Genomic DNA, 22,860 nt, shown 5'->3' on the forward strand with positions numbered 1-22,860 from the left:
TCACTTGGGAGAGATCAGTAGGAATTTTCAACCTCTGAATATAAATATTTGCATTTGCCTGAAGGCAAACACAGATCTTGCAAAATAAAGGCATTAAAACACATAGTATATTAAAGTTGCAAAACTGACGGGTCAGAACCTGAGAAATGTAACAAATATCCTGCTCTGAAACACATCGTTGATCTGCGGTATCTGGTGACGTATTGAGACTTGTGTCCTCATAAAGATTTTGCTCCTCACAGGCTTGCATGGCAGAAGTCATGATCCTCCACAGTTATGGGATGCTGCTTCCATGCGCTGTCGATCAGTTTCGTGGCACAGAATACGTCTGCTGCCCGCAGGCTAAGAAGATAGAGGAACCTCTTTCCAAGGACGACGAAGAGGAGGAGGAGGAGGAAGAAGAGGAGGAAGAAAACGACTATGACTCTTATAAGAGGTTGGGATCTCTGTATCATGACCGTCTTGTTTGTATCCTTTGTATTTCGTTTTGATGGAACTCTTCCTTTTGGTTTTCAGTGAGTTCCCGACCGAGGCTGATGTGGAGGACTTCACAGCTGCGGCGGAGGATGAGGAGGAGGAGGAGGAAGAGGTGGAAGATGAAGACGACGTAGTGGAAGACCGTGATTATTATTATGACAACTACAAGGACGACGACTATGAGGAGACAACCACAGAGCCGAGCAATGGCAGGACACTCTCCGACAAGGAGATCATTACAGACGTGAAAGGTGGGGCCCACAGACATGGCTGCTTGATCCCTACTCCAAGACCTTATCATATAAAACTCATTCTATCTTGTCCTACTCACACAGCTGAGGGGTAGTTACAGTAGCAGTTCAAGCATGAATATATTGTATTTAGCTAATCATCCCCTATGTGACACATTGTAACAAATCATCAACTGTGTGTATGACTAGGTCAGAAACTTTCCATTTACGGTAGCCGCCCGTTCTTATTTTACATCCTGAGGCTGAAAGGGTTGACCGTGTATCAGAGCACTTGATAGCAAGCTATGTCAGGGGTACAACCTTGGTCAGGATGGATTTTCAGGCCATGGTTGTTAAGCATGTACTAACAGCTAGCAGAGATCTTAAAAATGATGAGACGTTGAAACAAAGTATATTGAAAAGTTGCAGAACATCATTATTAAAGGGGTTACCTCACAAAACCAACTATCCCCTATCAACAGGACATGGGATTGTAGCTCGTCGGTGGGGGTCTGACTGGGACCCAATTTATGAGAATTAAGGTCCCTGAATGAATGGAGCGGTGGTCACATGTGCACATTACTGCTCCATTCATTTCAGTGGGACTGCTGTAAGTGGCCAAGTGCTTGCATCCCCATGATCGGAGATGCTTACCATTTTTTGGGGGGTATAATCCCTTTAATCCTTATTTTCCTGAAGTCACAGCTTTGAAAATGGTCATTTTTGTTTCTAAGGTACAATGAACATTAATTTGTTGTATAATGCTGTGTTTAACAGTGGTCTGATCACTTAACCAATCCTTTTGTATGTACTATTTTCCTTCTAGGTCTGGCAGCAGCTGTCAGTCACTGTAATATATCCCAGTGATGTAAGATTGGGGAAAGGACTCTCAGGGGTGGTGGGATGGGGGTTGCCAAAACCATGAATGAATACGTCCATATTTGTGGAAATGATGTCATGGTTTGATTATGGCAAAGTTGTTAAGTGGATCTATACACTGAATGATCACTGCATTAGGGACACCTACTCAATAACTGGCTCGTCTACCTTTTGGGGTGATAATGGCTTTCAGACATTGGAACAGATTCCACAAGGTGGCGAACATCCTCCATACTTGACTCAACCCATGCCCGCTGCAGCAGCTCCATCAGTCGGTGCACATTGTGTGGATGATATAAACCTTTCCAGCATATCAAAAACTTGTTCAGTGGGATTACAGTCCAGTGAGTTTGGGGGCCAAGGCAGTGAGGAGAATTCATTGTTGTGTTCCTCCAACCTCTCCCTTGTGATCAGAGCTCAATGACATGGAGCGTTGTCCTGTTGAAAGATGGCATTGTGTTTGAGGAAGATTTCTTGAAGTTATAGGTCAGGTAACAGGTCCCTATAGTGTTCACCATTCATGGAGCAGGAAAGTCTCTCCAGACCATGACACTAGCGCCACCAGCCCGTTGTACTCAAATGCTGCACCCATGGGATACGGCTTCATGCTGTTTACGCCACATGCAGACCAAGTCGTTCATATGGTTCACCAGAAAACAGGACTTGTCGCTACAGACAACCTTCTGCCATGTGTCCAAGGTTCATTGATGCCTTTCCTAGGTCCATGCGAGACGTTGTTAGCAATGGTGCGGGGACATCAGGGGCACCCTTATCGGTCTTCCAGTCAATGCAAGGAATGCCACATTATTGCAGAAATTTGTCTAACCTCCCTGCTGTTGTACTGCTGGATCTGATGGTCCACTGTGGCACATCACTGCTGAGATACCAGGTGTGCCACCTGACACTTGCCTTTGGAAGCAACCACCCATAGCCTGCTGCTACATGATCTTCTGTCTGATATCTGTCCTTGGTTCAACCAATTTTCTGGTACACTGTTGTGGTTTGGCAACAGCTAACAAGTGCAACTGTTACAGAAATACTGGCACCGACCATCTGCCCGCAGTCAGTGACTCAAGTCACCATGTTTACCCATGACTGTCAAATGTCTTCTGCTGTGCAGAGGAGAGGTCAGCACATTATCGAAGAGCTAACCATGACATCACGTGGTACCGCGTTACTGACACTAGCCAAGCCAGAATCCTACTGCACACTGATGATGGGCAAAAACCCCAAAAAACAGCTGTCGTGTGTATGGATTTTGGCTTGGTTTTCAATTCCCAATTATTATTGTAAAGACTTGTTTAAAGGGTCTGACATTGATTTGAATGAATGTTGCCATCCCATAGGTGGCGCTGCAGAGGTATTGTTCCATCTTCCTTATTTGCATATATTTCCCAGACACACCTTCTAGGTGCTCTCCTTAAGGAGAGATGATACCCCTCCTGATCACACAATGTCATGCGCCAGCTGTTCCGATTGCAGTGATTGTTCAGTATAGATTGGGATGTATTTGCCCCTACTCAATAGGTACACAACACAGGTATATGACAAGGTGGAAGAAGCAGTGGTGTGCGGGCATGTAACACATGAACATGGGGTGAGTGGAGACATCTGACAGTGTGGTCTGTCTTCCCTCTCCTTGCTCATTGTCAACCGTCTTCTCACAGCTGTCTGCTCTCAAGAGTCCGTTACTGGTCCCTGCCGTGCCATGTTTCCTCGCTGGTACTTCGACATCAACCAGAAAAAGTGTGTCCGGTTTATATATGGAGGCTGTGGCGGAAACAGGAACAATTTTCAGTCTGAGGAGTATTGTATGGCCGTTTGTAAAGTGACCAGTAAGTGGAGCCGCTGCTCAACTCCCTCCAACTCACCAGGACAATTGTGGTGCAGCTGCGTCCTGTCTGTCACACTCCTTACATGCCAGAGATGATTTCTAACCATTAATCACTGCACGAAGTGCCCTTCTAGCTCGCATGGCAAATGACATAACTATGAAAGTGCTTCACCCTGGAATCAAAGGGTTAACGTGTGGCGTCATGTCTGCAGCTTCATAGATGTTGCTGCTCCTCCCTGTCGTCTGCTTTCTGCGCCTCCGTGTCTGTCTGTGACTAAAGCTCCACATAATTCAGTATCTGCTTTTACTCTAAGTGTCTGGAGGAGGGGAAGCGATCTATGTGCACAGTCGAAAGAATGTCCCCCCCCCCCCCCCCCCAGAGGATAAAGGTGCTTTTTACACCTAACGATATATTGTTTGAGGGAAGGAATGATTTTATAAGAGTCTTGCAAAAAAACCTGTGTTAAGGCCCATTTAGATACAGCGATTATCAATAATCGTTGTGCGCATTTACATGGTATACAGCTGAGTGCTCTGAGCGGGGTATGCAGAAGACAAGCGGGGCCGCTTGTCTTCTGTATACAGCTGTTGTCTTCTCGGAGCGCTCAGCTGGTATCCAGCTCAGTGCTCCGAGCGAGGTATGCAGCTGGACCTTTGTCTACTGCATACTCCTGCTGTGTTCATGGAGCGCTCTGAGCAGGGTGTGCAGAATACAGCGGTTAGATTAGCTGGCACCCTGTGCAGAGCCTTTCAGAAGCTCCTCCCGTCATAAGAGAGGAAAAAAAAGGGCAGCTTGCCTGTATTTGCTTGTGCAGAAAGCAGCAAGATGGCAGCATACCCACAGCAGAACCAAGCTGAATACATAAATACCGCACCAGAACCAAGCTCAATACATAAATCCTGTACCAGAACCAAGCTCGGTACATAGATACAGTAGCAGGACTAAGTGACTGTGTTGCGAGGTGCCAATTGGCTGACAGCAGTGCCTTGGAACACAAGAGATGAGGAGAGGGCAAGGAAGAGGATGATTCATGTAGATCCACAAAACCCTGCAGCACAAAGAAAGAAGAACTGGCCAGGTGGACCTAGAGGCGATCACCACCGCCCTATATCCACCTATTGGCCGGCGTCCTGTGCGACCACATGGGTCGCACGTAGCTAGGGCCGGGCCATGCGTAAGTGGAGCTGCTCTTATTAGGCCTGTGTCTGCCTTTACACTGTTTTTTTTTTTTAAGTATTCGCATGACAAAACTAGAAGATAGCATAGGGAGGGGGAGGGGGGGAGTGACCCTGATCGCCAGACTTTTAACAATGCCGCTCTTAGAGCTGGCCCTTGATCTACTTTACCTGTGTTGGATGAGTCTCCAACCCTCCTGCTGTAAGGTAGGGCACTGTGCTCTGACATTCCTGAGGATGCCTGATCCCTCCTCTAACAGAGGGCTGATTGTGCTACATAGATGGACGCTTCAGTATCGGATAATCTGTGTTTCTGATGCTTTACGTTTACAATGTTTCACTGTTTTCCTTTCTTTAAAGCCTTGTATATAAGGCACATTGTCTGACTCACCTGTTCTACTACTCCCTGTATGTTCAGAGTTGTCTCCTATAACCTCCATGACTCTGCGGCACTAACCTGTCTGTGATGTGATGAGTATACAGTACATTGGTAACTGGCATATCTGATGAGCGTTGCCCTCACCTGCTGGCAGCCATGGGATGCAGGAGACTTTTGAGTTCATCTGGGATGCTACTTTCCATACTCTGAATGGACACTTTATCAAAAACATGCAAGACACATGGTTTACTGTCCAACACCCCTGATGCCAGGCAGATAAACTCAGACACTGGCAAAAACCAGATGAACAGTTTTTAGGTGCCTAGCCTCCCACTGGTTCTAATGCCATCTCACCGTAACCTTTTTCTGTATAGACCTGTGTAAATCCAAACTGATTTCTAATGTCACATACAGGGCTGCCATCACAATTCTACTGGTTTCTCATTAGTAGAAGATGGTGAATTCAAGAACTTCAGATGACCGCTACACAATCAGAACTGAGGCGTTAAGTCATGTGACTGACTGTGGAGCGAAGGAAAAAGTGTCCCCAAGTGTACCTAAATGGGTCACTCGAAATTGTGATTGGAGTATATTACCTGCAGCTCTGGTTATGACTGCAGTATAAACTCAGTATTGATCGCCGCTCTGGATGTGACTGGATATACAACACTTGAGTAACTGTATCCGCACTCGATATATAAAGCAAGAGTTTAGAAAATGGAGTTACATGGCTTGGTGTGGGCAGGGGTCAGATGGCGGCTTGTTTTGGTCATCTGGGTATTTTGGCAGTGTGCTGTATACTCGTCTCTGCTAATTTTGCTGCATTCACTGTTGCACTCCTTTCTTGGCTAGATTTGGTGTCTTCGTGAACCGCTTTAATAATGGAGTTTTCGGAATTTTGTCCCTCTTTGCAGTTCCCACCACCCCAGCCCCAGTAGATGATGTAGACATTTACCTGGAGACCCCAGCGGACGACTACGAGCATGCACGTTTCCAGAAAGCAAAAGAACAGCTGGAGGTCCGACACCGCAACCGCATGGACCGGGTGAGTGAGTGACTGCTTCCGTGCAGCACTGACATACTGTTGGCTCAAGAGCTTACATTTCATGGCTTTGTAATTTTTTTTCTTTAGGCCAAAAAAGAATGGGAAGACGCAGAGCGCCAGGCAAAGAATCTGCCCAAGGCGGAGAAGCAGACACTAATGCAGGTAAAGTGCTACAGACCTTGTATGGTGCCCCATCTGGTGGCACTTACCTGACTATGTAAGAGAATCACTCAGAAGGCAATTCCAGAATCTGACTTTATAGTTGGGAATGATTCAAGGAGAGGTCCACTGGGGTGCCCGCTGCATCATGGCACCAGTGTCCTGTTATATGAATATTTACCCCTTGTCTTGCAGCATTATCAGGCCACAGTCAAGGCTTTGGAGAAGGAGGCTGCCCACGAGAAGCAGCAGCTAGTGGAGACTCACCTGGAGCGGGTAGAGGCCATGCTGAACGACAAACGTCGCGTTGCTCTGGAGAACTATCTGTCCGCCCTGCAGGCTGACTCCCCTCGTGTGAGTGACAAGATGTAGCCAGTCATTGTAGATCTGATTTCCCAGCGTATCCCCTGATAATCACGGAGCTACTTCCAGGACCTGTCCGTTTAAATAGACCGTTCCCGGTTTGTTTGACCTCTTGTAGTTTGCTCTTGGTTCCACTTCTTCTTGCCGCTGATGGCTGTGTAACTTAGTTTCTGATCAAGTTATTAACTTCTTGGTTTCTTTTAGCCTCATCGCATTCTTCAAGCCCTAAAGCGATACGTGCGGGCAGAAAACAAGGACAGACTGCACACCATCCGGCATTATCAGCATGTCCTAACTGTGGACCCTGAGAAGGCTGCCCAGATGAAATCTCAGGTGATTGCAGCTATAGCTGGTACTGGCGACTCTGCTGACTCCGGTTTTGTGGTGTCATCATGACCTTGAATGAGTGGGCTGTTTATTATGTTATGGGTGGTTCTAAATCTCCTGCAAAAATCTGAGAAACTCTCATTAAGGATAAAGCTACTTGTAGACTTTCTGTAGTGCGAATTTACAATTTTAACTATTGAGTGACTGCTGCAGTTCACAGGAGGACTCGGTTGCATGCAACTCAGTGTTCCTCTAGCATGCAGCTTGATAGTTAAATTTGGAAAGTCATGCTTAAAAAAAAAAAAGAAAAAAAAAAGTCTCACTGTAGCCCCTGCCAAATATCAAATTTAGACTTCTTCACTAGACACAGGAGAGAATGTGACTGTGATTGTGCAGTGGGTATAGGGCCACGTGTTTGCCCACCCCCAACGACGCTAGGAAGGAGCACAGGAGAGGAAATGAGTAGTGTTGTTTTGTTTTTGGTTGTTTGGTTTCTTTGTGTTTTTTTTTTGTTTTTTTTTTAACCCTCTTTCAAACTGGTTTACAGGGCACATATTAAATGAATCTCCATAATTCTGTATCGTACTCCAGAGCTGCACTCACTATTGTCCTCTTTACACCGCAGTCATTAGACTATAAAGTTACCTATACACAGCGATTTTCGGCAACAGTCATTCTGTTAACACACAACCACCTACAGGGTACTGAACGTGAAATCGCTCAGGAGTCGCTTTGTATCAGCTCACTGAAACGAAGCGACTAGCTTGAGACTTCTTGCTCGGTGTAAACAGGATTTATACAATCTTTTGAACTACTTACTGCCTGCTTGCAGTGAATGGAGGTGGGCAGCCGAAAGATCTTGCCACACACCGCCTCCATTCACTGAACGACTATCGCTGCTGTATGACAGCAGAGGAGCAAAAGTTGTCCCGTGTAAAGGCGCCTTTTAATTGTCAGGGGTGTGTTTTAACAAGCTTGCTGACTGTTTTCAGTAACAACCGGTGAAATAGTGAGATAAGTAATAGGTGCTGGAGATGAATTGTATATGTGACCTGTAAATGGAGATTAGAAGTGCATATAACATTACGTGTGAAGTTACACGATCCCTGTGGTTACTGTGCTGAATGTTTCTAGATCTGTGTTGATATAAATGAGTCTCCGGCTGTTGCATGGTGTGTGAACTTGATGATTTTTGCAGTTGCTGGATGGTTTACAGGAGGCTGGTGGGAAATATCCAGTAATTACAGTGCAGATAAGCACTTGTTCTCCTATATTGTGGAGCTGTCATTGTTGCGGAAGAATAGGATGTCATCCACATTTCTGCAGACCATCGTGCTGATTGTATGTTCCTGTAGTACACTGAATGCTCTGCAGTATTGTGGTCTCCTCCTCTTTCCAGGGCTCATCTGCTTTTATGGTTGCTGTTGTCATGCAGCTTCGGCCTCTTCGTCACATTTCCTGAGCGCTGATTTGACAAATGTATGTTTCCACCCCAGGGGATGCACCTCATTCGCGCCTCTGTCATTCAAGGTCACCTAACAGGAGGCTTCAAGTCTAAATGGGGATGGGGGCTGGTATAACTTCATTGTGTGTCTCAGCCCCCATATTCCTTGTAAGCAGCGGTGATTCTGCAGTTGCGTCATCCTTGCTCCCCCAGAAATGCAGCTACAGTGTCGGCTTCTCAATATGGAGGGATCTTTTCCTTCTCTTGAAATAATAACAAAAGAATGAAGAGACGGAGCCACTGGTTTATCATACATGTTTGCTGCGACTTCATAGATCAGCAGTGCCCCCTGGTGGTCAATTTGGAATATCAGCTGAAAATGTGCAGTAGTGGGCAATCTTGAGGAATTTTTATTTTATTTTCTCACTATCTGTGGTGCACGTTCATACTAAGAAACTTGTGCTCTTTTTGGTGAAGCGGCTGCACTTCTGACTCCCCAAATTATTCAGTTTGTAATATAGCCACCGTGGCGCCAATCTTCCACAGGCATTTCTTTGTCCTGTCCCTGGGCCTTATTTACACAGTGAAGAGAGGAGGCAAAAGGTATGGCTCAAAGCCCTGATAGGACTAACTGAACTGTACCTGTGCATATGAAAGGTTAAGCTTTAGAGATGAGCGAGCATACTCGGAAAAGCACTACTCGCTCGAGTAATCTGCTTTATCCGAGTATCGCTGTGCTCGGGTCTGAAGATTCGGGTGCCGCTGCGGCTGACAGGTGAGTCGCAGGGGAGAGCGGGCGGGAGAGAGGGAGAGAAAGATCTTACCTCCATTCCTCCCCGCTCTCCCCTGCAGCTCCCCGCTCCGTGCCGGCACCCGAATCTTCAGGGACGAGCACAGCGATACTCGGATAAAGCCACTTACTCGAGCGAGTAGTGCTTTTCCGAGTACGCTCGCTCATCCCTATTAAGCTTTCATATGGTTAAGATGGAGCAGATTCACAGGGGAAAATTTATTAAGTTTGATCTAATATAATGTCCGCCAGGTCATGATGCACCTAATATATAAGAAGCGCATGCCTCTTTCATTTTGGGTGCATCTCTGCTCCTCCATGGACCTAGAGAGAAATCTACGCCAGCAGGGAGTAGGAATAGATCTCTGGTATATAACTTATACCCTCAGTTTCTGGTGTAAATTATACATCAATGTGGTATCCATGCCCACTTCCTATAAGTCATGCCACCTTTTTGGGAAAGTGGTGCAGAGTGGCTAACCACTCTGACACTGTGCCAGTGTCAGAGAGATTACATAGAAGTGATGGCAGGATAAACTGAGCACGCTTCAGCTCTGCCAGTGACTACTGTCACTACAAGGGGATGTTCTTCTATGTAACTGGGGCTCCTATGGATGCCCCAACTACAGGGGAAAAACGTGGGCGCTTTTGTTTCTTTTTATCTCACTGTGAATGACCCTCACGTATGATGTCACGGGGGCACAGATTTGAAAAAAAAATAGTTACCAAAAAGAACTATTTAGTGGGGAAAAAAATAAAGAAATAAAAAAATATATATATTTCCGCTACAATAACTATAAATTTAAGACATTTTTTAGCTTTCTACCCCAATAAAACAAACAAAAAAATAATGGAAAAAAATGTCAGTGAAAAAAATTCTAAAAAAAAAACAGCCCTATATGTCACGGTAAAAAAACACAACAAAAATAATTTTGGTAGCTGAAGAATAAAAAAAAAATAAAGCAATAAAATCCCTAAAAAGTATCACTTTATTATAATAATTATTTGTATATATTTTTCTAATTGGTTTTTATTTCCTGATTTGTAGATTTTTATTTTTTTTTTCCTTTTTTAATCCCATTGTCTGTACAGGAGCATGGGGGCTGCCATCTTGCCTGAGCTTCAGTTAGCAGTATGACTCATGGAGCCATAGACAATAGTGTCTCAGTATCTGTAATATCCACTGATGTGACCTGCATTCTCTGCACTCCTGACTTATTCAGTGCATCATAAAAAAGATCCAGGTAGTTTGGGCATAACAGCTCCAACGCGTTTCCAGAATTACCGCTCTTAATCATGGCATACAAGTAAATGAAAAAACTTCAGGTTTAAAAGCAATGATATTTTACACATGTCCGGGGATTTTTATAAAGAAAGTGTGATACAATTCTATATCACCAGAGGTCCACCTGCACTCTCCAGCACTGGAAACTGGTTACAATCATGAACTGCAGGATCGGGTGAGATTACTATTTTCTTAGTATTTTTCAATGGTTCTATTGTCCCTGCAGGTGATGACCCATCTCCGTGTGATTGAGGAACGCATGAACCAGAGTCTGTCTCTCCTCTACAAAGTCCCATACGTGGCTGATCAGATTCAAGATGAAATAGGTAAGATGGCAGTGACTGGTCAGTTTGGGGGGTTTTGACAGAATCGGGGGTCTCACTCCAGTTTTCTTTCCCCTGTACAGATGAATTATTCCAGGAGCAGCGTTGGGACATGGACCAATTCACCTCTTCCTTCTCCGAGTCCCAGGGAGATGTGCGGGTCAGCTCAGAGGAAAGTGATGAGACGCCAGCAAGAGAGGGCAAACCCTTCCGACCTCTGCAGGTCAAGACCTTCCCAGTAATCTCAGAATCAGAAGGTAATTCACCTACTGTGCGCACACTGCCCTGTGGAGCTAGCAGCCAGTATACTTGCCTGTGGCATGCAGCCATCCTAGTTTAGTCTGCATCATAAAGTGTATATGGCCCTTTTGGTGACCATCACTTTAGGCCCCAATATTTGCTTGACCAGCATAAAAACGTGTATCATGACTGCCGTAGACCTCAGCATCTCCCAGGTTCTGATGCCAACCCTGGTATTATGAACGTCCTCTCCTTTTGGTTTCCTGTCAGCAGCTGATTCTCCAGTCTCGTCATCCCTCAAGCATTCCAGGTTACCGTACTATGCAAATGTTTTAGGCTGGTGTGAAAAAAATGCTGCAAAGTAAAGGCCCATTTACACGTAACAATTACCGCTCAAAATTCGTACAAACTACCGAAAATGAGCGGTAATCGTTACATGTAAACACTGCACTTTTTGTTTGAATGATGATTTTAAGGTGCACTTTAAAATCCATAGTTCATCTACTAGGAGATAAAGCAAACACATTTATCTCTTAGTAGACTGCATGCTGTTATCTCCATGGGAGGCGGCAGATAACATTGTAATCTGCTGGAAGACATGAGCAGAACAATGCAGCTGTGTGCACAGCTGGGCGTGTGATCAATAACATGCTGGGCTCTGCAAATAGCTCCTGGATTCCCCTTTACATGCAAATGAAGATGATAAAGTGTTACTGGCCATTAAATGCCCATTTAGATACGAGTATCACTCAAAATTCGCTCAAAAGCTGTCTCTTGAGCGATAACCGTTGTGTCTAAACGTGCAGCTGTCGTGCATTTTCGTGCATGATTCGTTGAATGCTGATTTTTAGCATGCTTAAAATCAGCGATGACTCTTATCAGCGCCACACACTGAGTTCTCTGCTGATAGCATTCTTTTAGCTGGTATCCCACACAGAGCTCTCAGTGATGGCTCCGAGAACAAAGCAGCTCCTGCTGTTCTCGGCTCTATCAGCTCAATGGGATACCAGCTGACAGCTCAGAGAACAAAGCAGCTGTTTGCATATACAAAGCAGCTGCTGTTCTCTGAGCTGTCAGTGGTGTCCCGCTCCGCCTGCATTTAACTCTTTTGTAGCTAATTATCTACTTAAGCGCTTATTCAGACAACCGTATATCGGTCAGGTTTTCACGTTTTCACGATTGGTGCTCGTAATCGCAGGCACAGCTCTCATTGAAATCAAGTGTACCCTGGCACTGACAGCTGGCGCTGCTGGGAAAACCCATTTAACATTTCTATTTTTGAAAACCTTCTTACTTTGCAGCATTTTTTCTACAACCGCCTAGAACTTTTGTGCAGTTCTGTGTATCTGGTCACTCTCGAATGGCTTACCTGTAGAGTCATCTGGAACCCCCGGAAATATTATTGGACAGATTTCCCTCTTTCTTGTGTTGTACTAGTTTCTCAGCTAGAGTGTACTCCACCTATCTCCATGCATGTACCCCCACCATTGTCCAGTTGTCTTTATGTAGATGGTCCTGTGTACAATCCTCAGGTAGAGAGGAAGGCCTCCTGGATAATCTCAACATAATGTAACTACATGCATTGTACCCAAATGTCCTGTACGTGTTGTGGAACAGATGATTGCAGGACCTGGATGTTCCGACTGGATTCAGTCACTAATCTACATTAGAAGAATGTACCGACCCATCTATTGATAAATGTTCAGCTAAATTTACATTATTTAAAGGGCCACTCCAGTGAAAACACATTTTTCCCATCCCCGCCCCCTCTCACAGGTCTCCTCTGTGTATTCCAGCAACTTCCATGCAATGCACCCCCGCCTACCTGGTCTGATGCTTATCAGACATCATCTTGAGGCTGAGATTTTTGACTTTTAATTAATCCCATGATGCATCCTCACAGCATTAACGAAGGACCCTTTTACACGGAGCGATTATTGTTTAAAAAAATCACAGCTTTGTTTGAATTTGAACAATAATTGTTCAATGAAAACACGGCCAACGATTGAACAATAAACACTAATCGTTCATTCGTTCTCATTCACTAGTACATTGAACTGAACAATAAAATCTATCTGTGTGTTTAAAATGACCGCCCAAGCAAACTGTGCCATCGTTTGCTCTGGCGAACAATTTCTCGCTTCATGTAAAAGTACCCTAAAGCTATACCATTCTACCTACTGGGGTGGTGGGGAGGGGACAGTTTAATTTTCATTACCTTCTATATTCTTCTAAATAAGCTACATACCCTAAGTATACAGTCAGGAGGATGAGCTGTGATCTCCTCTATTATAACTGTGTGACGGGAGCTGTGTGATCATCATCAGTAACTCTGTCAGGAGTGCCTGTATCCCACTAGAAGCTATTTCAGTGGTAGATCACTGTAAGATCGCCTGTACACGGCCAGGTTGGATTCTGCATGCGGGATCCCACATCGGACTCCGACCCTGTGCCCATCCGGTGACCCTTGTGTACCTATCCACTGTCTTCATATCTGTGCTGCGGTCGTGCCGGCCGGCGCACATGTGCAGTACAGAATACTACATAATACAAAAATAATAATTGGAGTGGCCCTTTTTAATGTTTCAGCTTTTAGTTAATGGTTTACCAGTACAGTCAAAGTTTCTGATATATTACAAGTTATAAAGTCACATTATATTACTGTTACTAATCCTGTGATGCGGACGGTATTATGCTCCAGAGATGCGCTCACTATTCTGCCGTACATCCATTAGATTACTGTATTATACTCTACAGAGATGCTGGTTATTACTGCAAATAGTCAGCAAGCTTGTGGCAAATTTCACCCCTCACCCCCCCCCCCCCCCCCCCCAAAAAAAAAGAAGAATGCAGGAGGGCAGTTAGTGACATCAGATAACTGCATGGAGTAAAGATGATTCTTCCCAGAATGCAAATTAGAGCAGACTCTATGGTAACACTGAACAAGTAGAGAATGCTGGATGGCTGAAGCTGCAGAATAGTGAGTGCAGCTCTGCGGTGTTACACAATCTTTAGCTCAGGATCAGTACAGGACAAGTAATGTATATGGAGACTACACCAGCAGAATAAGGAGTGCAGCCCTATAGTTTTGTACAAGCTTTAGCTCAGGATCAGTATAGGATAAATAATGTATATGGAGACTATACCAGCAGAATAGGGAGTGCAGCTCTGCAGTGCTGTACAAGCTTTAGCTCAGGATCAGTACAGGATAAGTAATGTATATGGACACTACACCAGCAGAATAAGGAGTGCAGCCCTGTAGTTTTATACAAGCTTTAGCTCAGGATCAGTACAGGATAAATAATGTATATGGAGACTACACCAGCAAAATAGAGAGTGCAGCTCTGGAGAAAAAATACAGGCTGAGACTTGGCCTTAGTAATACATGTATAGAGTCTATGGAGATGTAATATTGTGTAATTAGATTTAACATTACAATGTGGTTGTGCCTAGCAACAATAGAGCTGCCATCATCTGCTCAGCACTGGCCTGTGCTTGGTGATCGGTGCAGCATTAACACTACTCAGCATGGCGCATGTGTCCACATTCCCAGAATGCACCTCTGAGGTCACAGCTTATGTTATTGCCTATTGACCCCCTGCATGCCTCTGTAACAGGTCATGTGACCAGCGCTCTATTTACCGCACAGGAACATGTGATATCACTCGTCAGTCCTGAAGCTTCACAAACTTTTCAGTTATTTTTTAATCTCTTCTGCTTTTTCTATCTTTTTATTTTCCTCCTCCCCTTCCTCGCACCTCCCCTCAATCTTCTGCGTAGAGTCATCACGGAACTCCTACCTTCCAGTGAGAAAAGGTTGGTCGTGCTCTTGCACTGCTCCCATCCCATCTGTTTCTGTCTCTTCACATTAATTCCTACAAGTCGCCTGCTGAAGACAGCAAATCAGATTGGCGCCAGATTTGTAAACGCTTTTCCGCTCTGATCAATGTATCCTGGGTGACTTGCTGCCTTCCTCCTGGTGAATGGGGATCACTACTACTCCTGTTCTCTTGGTGTTCATCCACTCTAGTGTAATTGGTGAGGTGTAGGAGTGCTAGATGGTGGCTGTTGGTGTATGCATAGCGCTGCTACCACATGGCGGGTGAAAACGAGCGTTTCCTGGAACATCCCTGCCCTTCTAGTATTTCACAACTCCAATTGTGAAGGCCTTGCTATAGATCAAGAGTGGAGTTGGTTGAACTTTTTACACTCCCTCCAGAACCTTTATTGGGGGGGGGGGGGAGATTTATGAACAGTGTCTTGCTGCTTCCCATTCTGTTCACATATTGTTTCAATTCTTCACCAGTTCAAAGATCTCTGCTTGCTGTTAAAACAACAAAAAAAAAAAAAAAAAAGTGACAGATTTGTGAAACTGCCTAAAAAATACTTTTTTTTGCCCATGGCAACCAATCACTGCACAGCTTCCATTTTCCAAATGTGTTATAAGAAATGAAAGCTGCACTGTGGTTGCTATGGGCAACAGATACTTTGGAGAAGGCTTATGAAACGGTCCGAAAAAAGCTGTAGAACTTTGTTGTACGGCGATTAAAACCTCTATGCCTTCTCAACCAAAACTTTGCAGTTGGTCTTAGTTGAACGTTTGGTATTTTGTTTCTCCAGCTGTTTTGCAAACAAAGCTCTTCCATAGTAACAGGCGGCAAACAAATTCTGTATAGTGTAATCTTGCCGTCTCATTTTTTTTTTTTTTTTTGCCCTTGCCCTCTTACTTTGTGCTGACATGCATTTGGTATTTTAAAAGGGACTATAACTGTAGGATCAGTCTGCATGATATCTTATCTGTTACCATGGAAACACAGAGTCTGTTTTACTATTGAAAACTCAAGACGAATTGCACCGGGAAACCGTCAAACATGCTTTGCGCCAAAAAAAGGCAGATTTTTGTTTTTAAAAATAGATGTAGCCTAAATTTGTGCCAAAATCTTGGTGCAATTTTGGGATAAATTAAGCCAACTAAAAGAAGGTGGTCTAAACTTAGACTAGACAGTCTTAACCCTTTTCAATCCAATTTTGGATTCAGGGTTTCCTAGGGTGCTTTGTCTTTCTGCCATTATACAATGGCACCATCTGCTGGCAAGAGCCAGTACTGTGGTATCTGACATGCTGCAGAGGCCCCCAACAACAGATCGGCGAGTAATCTACAGTAAGAATACCCTGCCGGATGTTTTCTGACATTCGAGCTGTACAGCCTTCAATCAGAATGTCTTTACACGTCAGACAGTGGATTGGAAAGGGTTAAAGTTTGACAGATTTATCATTCAGCGGAGCTAATTTTGTAAACTAGCACATTTTAGGACCGTCTAAGGGCTCTTAAACACAAGCGTTTACCAGTGCTTACCGCACGCGTATCTCACATGCAGCAGTACACAATACATTGCATACTAGTGCGTGCCGAGAAATCCCCATACACTATATGTTGGCGTGTATGCGTGCGTAATATGGGCCAAGATAGTGCATGTTGCGTTATTTTGGGCATGCATTTCGCGCACGGTGTGTGGAAGGAACCGTTGAAAGAAAGTAAAGTTTGTTACCGCATATTACATGCGCGAAACCCGAGTACGTAATACGGACTAAAACACTCACATGGGAGAGCCCTAACTTTTAGACACTATTGGTCGATACGCCTCCTAGTCTGCGCAGGATCGGTTAGAAACAAAATAGGAAACTTTTAATTAAGACCCACTGCTGAGTTTCTTCACTTTCTCTTTGTATGCATTGAAAGAATAAAAAGCTTTCACGTTCCAGCCCCCCAAACGCACATCTCATCCCGATCATAGCAACATGTATCACAGCATGGCGTTTGCTGGGGTCTCAATGGATGCTGTGTTGGAACATGTACAGCATGATGGCAGTGTAATTACAGGGTGCATCTAAGCAGCTCCTGTAAGGTCGGGGCTTCTCCTCTAGGCTGATAAGCTTCTTTTAAGTCCATATTCTCAATTCTAACACCATGGGTCCTGATTAGTTTTCAGTGGGGGGCAGGGGCATAGCGGTGGTCTTCAGTGGATGCGCTCTGTTCTCAACCTTCAAGTGGTGGTGGCTTCATAGCAATAATTCTCATGTCTGCTTTGATAACACTGTTTCTTCTCTGCCCAGGCTCCGGCATGGCGGACAACAAGCCGCTTATTGGTGCAGAGGAGAAGATCCTGAACAGCAAAGACAATAAGAAAGTGGTGAGAACATCTTCTGTGTCGTCCTCTGTCCATAGAGATGAAATATCGAGTCTGTGTGGTCCCCTCGCAGAAGGTTCCTGTATACTGTACAGACCCTTCCTCCCCTGCCCCCTACCCACCAGGACCCCCTCTACTTTGTGACCCTTCCATCACTTCTCCATACTTTGTTTTTCTTTTTGTTTTGTTTTTGGATTTATATTTTTTGTTAACTTCATGACTGTTTCCAGGTCATTGATGAGACCCTGGATGTGAAGGAAATGATTTTCAATGCAGAAAGAGTCAGTGGACTTGTGGATGAGCCGGTATGTATGTCTGCGAGATGCAGCCAAGGCCACTGGAGGCTACTTGTATGTTGTGCGTTTTCCCATTTTGTCCCCCACCCTCATTGTTCATAAGGAATAAATCCAGGTAGTCCCCTCTCCACATGTGTCCCATACAGCAGCATTTATAGACATTAACAGCTCAGTCTCACCCCCGGCTGTATGGTGCGTGTGGTGTGCAGATTATCTCTGGGTGATACATTTTATCTGATGAGCCTCTTCTTGTCCTGTCTGTTGTGTGTGGGATCATTGCTGCTACTGCCGTAATGATGACTTAAAGGAAAATTCCCATTTAATTAAACTTTGTAAATACTTTTATTTACAAAAGTAGCTTAGCACACAAAGCTTCCATAAAAAAACTTTTCTATATTTTATTCATTACAATTAAAAAGACGTTGAGTACAAAAGAGATGAGTCTCTAATGTGCAGCAGACAGGCGGAAGGAAGGCATACAACATATAAAGTTCAAAGAATTAAGTATATGCTCAAAAATGCATGTATCCAAATTACATATTGTATATATCATATATAATCATATATTTTATTTATGATTTTGCATACACACATTTTTTGAGCATATGCCTAATTCTATGAACTTGATATGTTGTATGCCTTCCTTCCGCCTGTCTGCTGCACTTAAAGAGACTCCTCTTTTGTACTGTAACATCTTTTTAATTGTAATGAATAAAATATAGGAAAGGTGTTTTTTTTTGTTTTTTTTATGGAAGCCTTGCGTGATGACCCTTTATTTTTGGATTAATTATGCAGCAGAGCATGTGCTGCTGGTTGTGGGATGCAACTGTGATTTATTATATTACATTTGCTTTATTTACGTCAAACTTTTCCTGAATTGCAAAAGTCGCTCCGAATGTGAAGAATGACTGATTGACTGTCCATCTGTTGATTTGCTTTAAATCATGTCTAAGACCTGATGTAACATTGTGACTGGAGTATGAATGCATGTAAGACAGTCTGGATCTGTGCAAGATATATGAAGGAATTAAGTTTTATATAGGACATTTATTCCCTAGCCATTATCCCAGTCAATTGAGGGGAATGATTAGGCCATGGAGACAGTACAGGCTCACAAGTCAGAGTCCCTGCAGCTGTGGTGGTGGCCTTCAGTGCCCAGGTGGCTCCTGTGCCTCCCTACTTAAGTCATATGTCTTTAAATTCCCTCAATTGCTTTTATTAGGGTCTTCATTTTCCTGCTCTGCTTTCTCCTCCAGGACACAGATGGATCTCTCCGTAATGAGTTCAGTTTTAGCAGCGGCACATTAATTGGCCTTCTGGTCATCGCTGTGGCAATTGCCACCATCATTGTCATTAGCCTGGTCTTACTGAGGAAGAGACAGTATGGCACTATCAGTCATGGGATTGTAGAGGTAAGGATTGATCTGCATTTGTAGGGATCCTCCACTTTTTAGCCTTTCCACTCCATGTTTGTTACTAATGTTGGGACTTTGTAATAAAAATTTTTGAAAATGGCACAGAACATTAATAAAGGTTGTAAGACTTTCCACCTTGTTTGGTAAGTCTTCTGTACCATCTGCACAGAGGTCCTATTCACACTGTTTATGCAGAGAACAAAAAGGGTGTAGCGCCCTGGAAATGGCTTTGGTGTGAGCCACAGTTTGGGGTAATATCGTGGGTGAAAGTAAGTACAGAATGAATAATGGAAGGTGCTGCCAGCCCCAGGACTACGCCACACATGGGCTGCCAGCCCCAGGACTACGCCACACATGGGCTGCCAGCCCCAGGACTACGCCACACATGAGGCAGTTGGCATAATATATACTGGGGATGGAGTGCAACTTTTTGGGTATGAAGGCAAGCACAGAGTCAGCCGTGTAAGCCTGACTTCTTTTATTGATAGCACCAGCACAGTAGATGTGTTTCGAGGCAACAAGTCTCTTCCTCGGTAATGCTGGGGGTGTCCTGTTACATACAATGTACCAAAACCGGAAATGCATGAACGAGGATCAAAGGCAAAGAAAAAAAGAGGAGGAATATGGGCAGATGTAAGAGGAATAGCAAAAATGAGATTAAAAGTGAGCAGTTCATACATAGAGGGACGACCAAACAAAATGATAAACTCAGTAAAATCTTTAAAAGCACAGTTATTCAGATAGCTTTACATTTCTGACTTCGCTCCATACTAAGATGTTCATACCATAGCTCCAGTGTTTAGTTTTTTCTTCACATCCATAAATTGGCTGCTGATGGAGGGACATGTGACCAAACACATCGCCCAGCCTCTTCCATTCAAACACACTGTGCCTGACCTCTGTGCTTGGGCAGTTGCGGAATAAGGGGCGTGGCTTATGGAATATAGGAAACTGCACAGAACATTAGCAAAGGCTATATTGTTAGACTGAACCTGATATCTCAGACATACGCGTTTTTATTGCTCATCTCGTATATCAGAAATTTGATTCAAGGATTTCCTGACGTATCCCTCTGATGGAAGGCTGAATAGTATGCTGCTTTAAAGACATAAAGAGGCATATGTCACCCATGGGCTGTATTCATATTTTATTATTATTACTAGATTCCTTGGTATAGAATAGTCTAGTCATTTTTTTTTCCTGCTGTATGCAAAGCTACAAAGGTATACTTTTGGCCTCTATCGAGTGAATGGAGTACCGTGAATATGTTTGACATGTACGCCAGGAGATTTCCTGCCACAATCAGCAAACCTACACTGCAAACACAATGGGAATGTAGCCTTAGGGTGCGCTTACATGAGTGGTGTTAACACTTGGGTAATAGCGCTGGTTACTGGGCAGCACCTGGCAACTGTCAAGAAAATGCGATCGCTAGCAGCCACCCCTGGCACTCATGTAATACAGTGTTTACCCAAAAATAAGGCCATGTCTTAATTTTTGCCCGAAAAGAGGCGCTAGGTCTTCTTTTCGGTGAATGTCTTATTTTACTTAGCAGGCTCGGTCCAGGTCAGTCGCGCTTCCTGCGTTCCTCTGCCTATTGTACAACATTACTTCCTGGTTACGGGATTCAGAAACCTCCATCCCCAGGAAGCGATGGCTGTGATCGGCTGAGCTTGAAAAACCAATCAATGCAGCGCTCGAAGAACCAACCACAGCCATCACATTAGTTCATTGAGCACTGCATTGATTGGTTCTTTGACCATTGCTTAGCCAATCAACAGCCATCACTTCCTGTAAGAGTGGCTAGGACTGTGAAAACCTGTGGACCTCTGCAGAGCAGCGGGAGGGACCTGGACTGAGCCTGCTAGGCAATGTATTCCTTTTTTTTTTTTTTTTATTCTAGTGTAACTAGGGCTTATATATCATGCCCCAACCCCCTAAAATCAGGCTAGGGTTTATCTTCTAGATAGATCTTATTCTCAGGGAAAACACGGTAGCACCCTTACTGATGTAACTTATTTTCACCTGTCCAAAGTTTGATCGTTAAACCTCTGATTTATTATAGGTGGATCCCATGTTAACCCCCGAGGAGCGTCACCTGAACAAGATGCAGAATCACGGCTATGAGAACCCCACCTACAAATACCTGGAGCAGATGCAGATCTAAGAGCTGGGGAAGGGGGTGTGGGAAGGGGTGGGGGGGAGGGGTCTACATAAGCCTGGGTCGGGCATGTAGTTGGAAATGGGGCCAAAGTTATTGGGCGGGCATTGATTTGGGTTTCACTGCTGACCAATGGTGTTGAAGAGAGCTTGTCCATTACCCCGGGCGCTCGTGGACTCTTTGATCACTTCTGAGACTTTTTTTTTTTTTTTTTCTTCCATTCTTTTAGACGGGTGACAGGATAGGGTTAATACAGAGTCTTCACTGAATATTTTATCTTTTTGTCGTATTTTGTTTTTTATGAATCAGATGCCATCACTGTGTGAGTTTCCTGCATACAATATACATAGATATAAATATATATATATATATGGGCGGGACCTTGTTTCCGTGGGTCTCGGTAGGACGCTTGTCGCCTCTTTCTGTTTGCTTATTTAAGGGACAAAAAAAAATGTTCAAAATGTAGGATAAAAAAAATTGTCTAATTAAAAAGAAAGAACTAATCAAATTGCAAAAGACGCGAACAATCATTGTCAGGATGGAAACTATGGATATCGCTGTAGATTTTCTTATCGGATGGCACTTTATGAAGTGATGGCAGGCAGGTGTAATCTGCACTGATGTGGCAGCTGTGGGACTGCAACTCCCAGCCTGTGCTGAAAATCCATGCTGTCATCTAATACAACTGCTAATGTTACACCAGATGTTGCCAACCCCCCCCCCCCCTTTTTTTTTCTTTACTATGGAGGTAAATTTAAAGGTGCGGGTGGGTCGGTACTTCCTGACCATGTGACCCCACCACCACCTTCATAACAATGTTCCAGAATGGAGAATGATGAGATCCTGCAGACTTTATACTACTGATGCTTATTCTAAACCGATGCATGACCGCCACAGTGACCGCCTGGCTTTTGTTCTTGTCCTTGTTACTAATGAAGTCAATCGTTTCATTCCTGGTGGGGTTCTGTTGAGGATCTCTTGCCACATTGGAACTGCTGCACTTTACTAACTCCACCCCCTTCCTATGTAACAAAACAAAAAAAAAACTTTATTTGTAATGAGAACAAGATGGCGGTGAAACATTTGCATGTGGTGTAGGCGTTGACTAGCGTCATATTCCGCATTCTGGTTTTGGGTCCAGAGTCAATAATTCACTGTGTGTCGGAGTGCGGCGACTGGCAGCTCCTTCTCGCCTATCGCCCTGTTGTGCGACGTGGCTCCCCCAACCACCCTGTGTCTGTTTTGGCTTGTAATCAGCGCATCATCTCAGAGTTTAAGGTTCTGGTAACCTGTGGTTGTGTCCTTTACCCCACGCTCTCGTTTTGTTCTTTTGTTGTTTTTTTTGTTTTTTTCTTTAAATTTTTATCATATTTCCTCTATCTGAATTTTTAATTTCAATCGCACTATGCACAGATTTAACTTTAACCTGCAAGATCCCTTGTGTGTTCTGTGGGGAATGTAAAAATTGGAGAAAACACGTCAATAAACACTAACTTCCATAACTCAAGTGCCTCTGGGTGGTTTATATGAATTTCACATCTGTAATATGTAGGTATTGTCTGTGCAAGACTTGGTTGTAGGAACCGTAGCTTCTACTGCAAAACCTTGTCTTCTGCATCCAGCTGTTCTCTGACGGAGCACCTGGCTGTTATACAGCTGAGCGCTCCGAGCGGGGTATGCAGAACACAGCTGGACCGCTGTGTTTTTCAGACCGTGCCTGTGTTCAGGGAGCAGTTAGACACAACGATTATCGTTCAAAAGATGACTTCTGAGCGAATTTTGAGCAATAATCGTGGGGTCTAAATGGGCCTTTATCCTATTGCATAAACTGACAAAAAATGACAACATC

At 44.1% G+C, this 22,860-nt stretch overlaps 1 protein-coding gene across 7 annotated transcripts in view; it reads left to right on the top strand.

The window, feature by feature from the left end:
* Positions 1–22,513, top strand: part of APLP2 (amyloid beta precursor like protein 2) — a 62,648-nt gene extending 40,135 nt beyond the window's left edge. Inside the window, exons 5-18 of one of the 7 annotated variants that reach the window (XM_066607936.1) lie at positions 243–436; positions 517–728; positions 3,254–3,421; positions 5,890–6,020; positions 6,108–6,182; positions 6,375–6,533; positions 6,747–6,875; positions 10,615–10,714; positions 10,795–10,968; positions 14,732–14,767; positions 17,066–17,142; positions 17,370–17,444; positions 18,692–18,847; positions 20,916–22,513. In XM_066607936.1, the coding sequence (XP_066464033.1) occupies positions 243–436; positions 517–728; positions 3,254–3,421; positions 5,890–6,020; positions 6,108–6,182; positions 6,375–6,533; positions 6,747–6,875; positions 10,615–10,714; positions 10,795–10,968; positions 14,732–14,767; positions 17,066–17,142; positions 17,370–17,444; positions 18,692–18,847; positions 20,916–21,017 (1,788 nt within the window). In that variant the 3' untranslated portion in view covers positions 21,018–22,513. The remainder of the gene's footprint in view (positions 1–242; positions 437–516; positions 729–3,253; positions 3,422–5,889; positions 6,021–6,107; positions 6,183–6,374; positions 6,534–6,746; positions 6,876–10,614; positions 10,715–10,794; positions 10,969–14,731; positions 14,768–17,065; positions 17,143–17,369; positions 17,445–18,691; positions 18,848–20,915) is intronic. The other 6 variants (XM_066607938.1, XM_066607937.1, XM_066607940.1 and 3 more) reach the window with 6 other exon arrangements.
* Positions 22,514–22,860: the final 347 nt, after the last annotated feature.

The sequence above is a fragment of the Eleutherodactylus coqui genome, chromosome 6 (assembly GCF_035609145.1).
Source record: "Eleutherodactylus coqui strain aEleCoq1 chromosome 6, aEleCoq1.hap1, whole genome shotgun sequence".
NCBI lineage: Eukaryota > Metazoa > Chordata > Amphibia > Anura > Eleutherodactylidae > Eleutherodactylus > Eleutherodactylus coqui.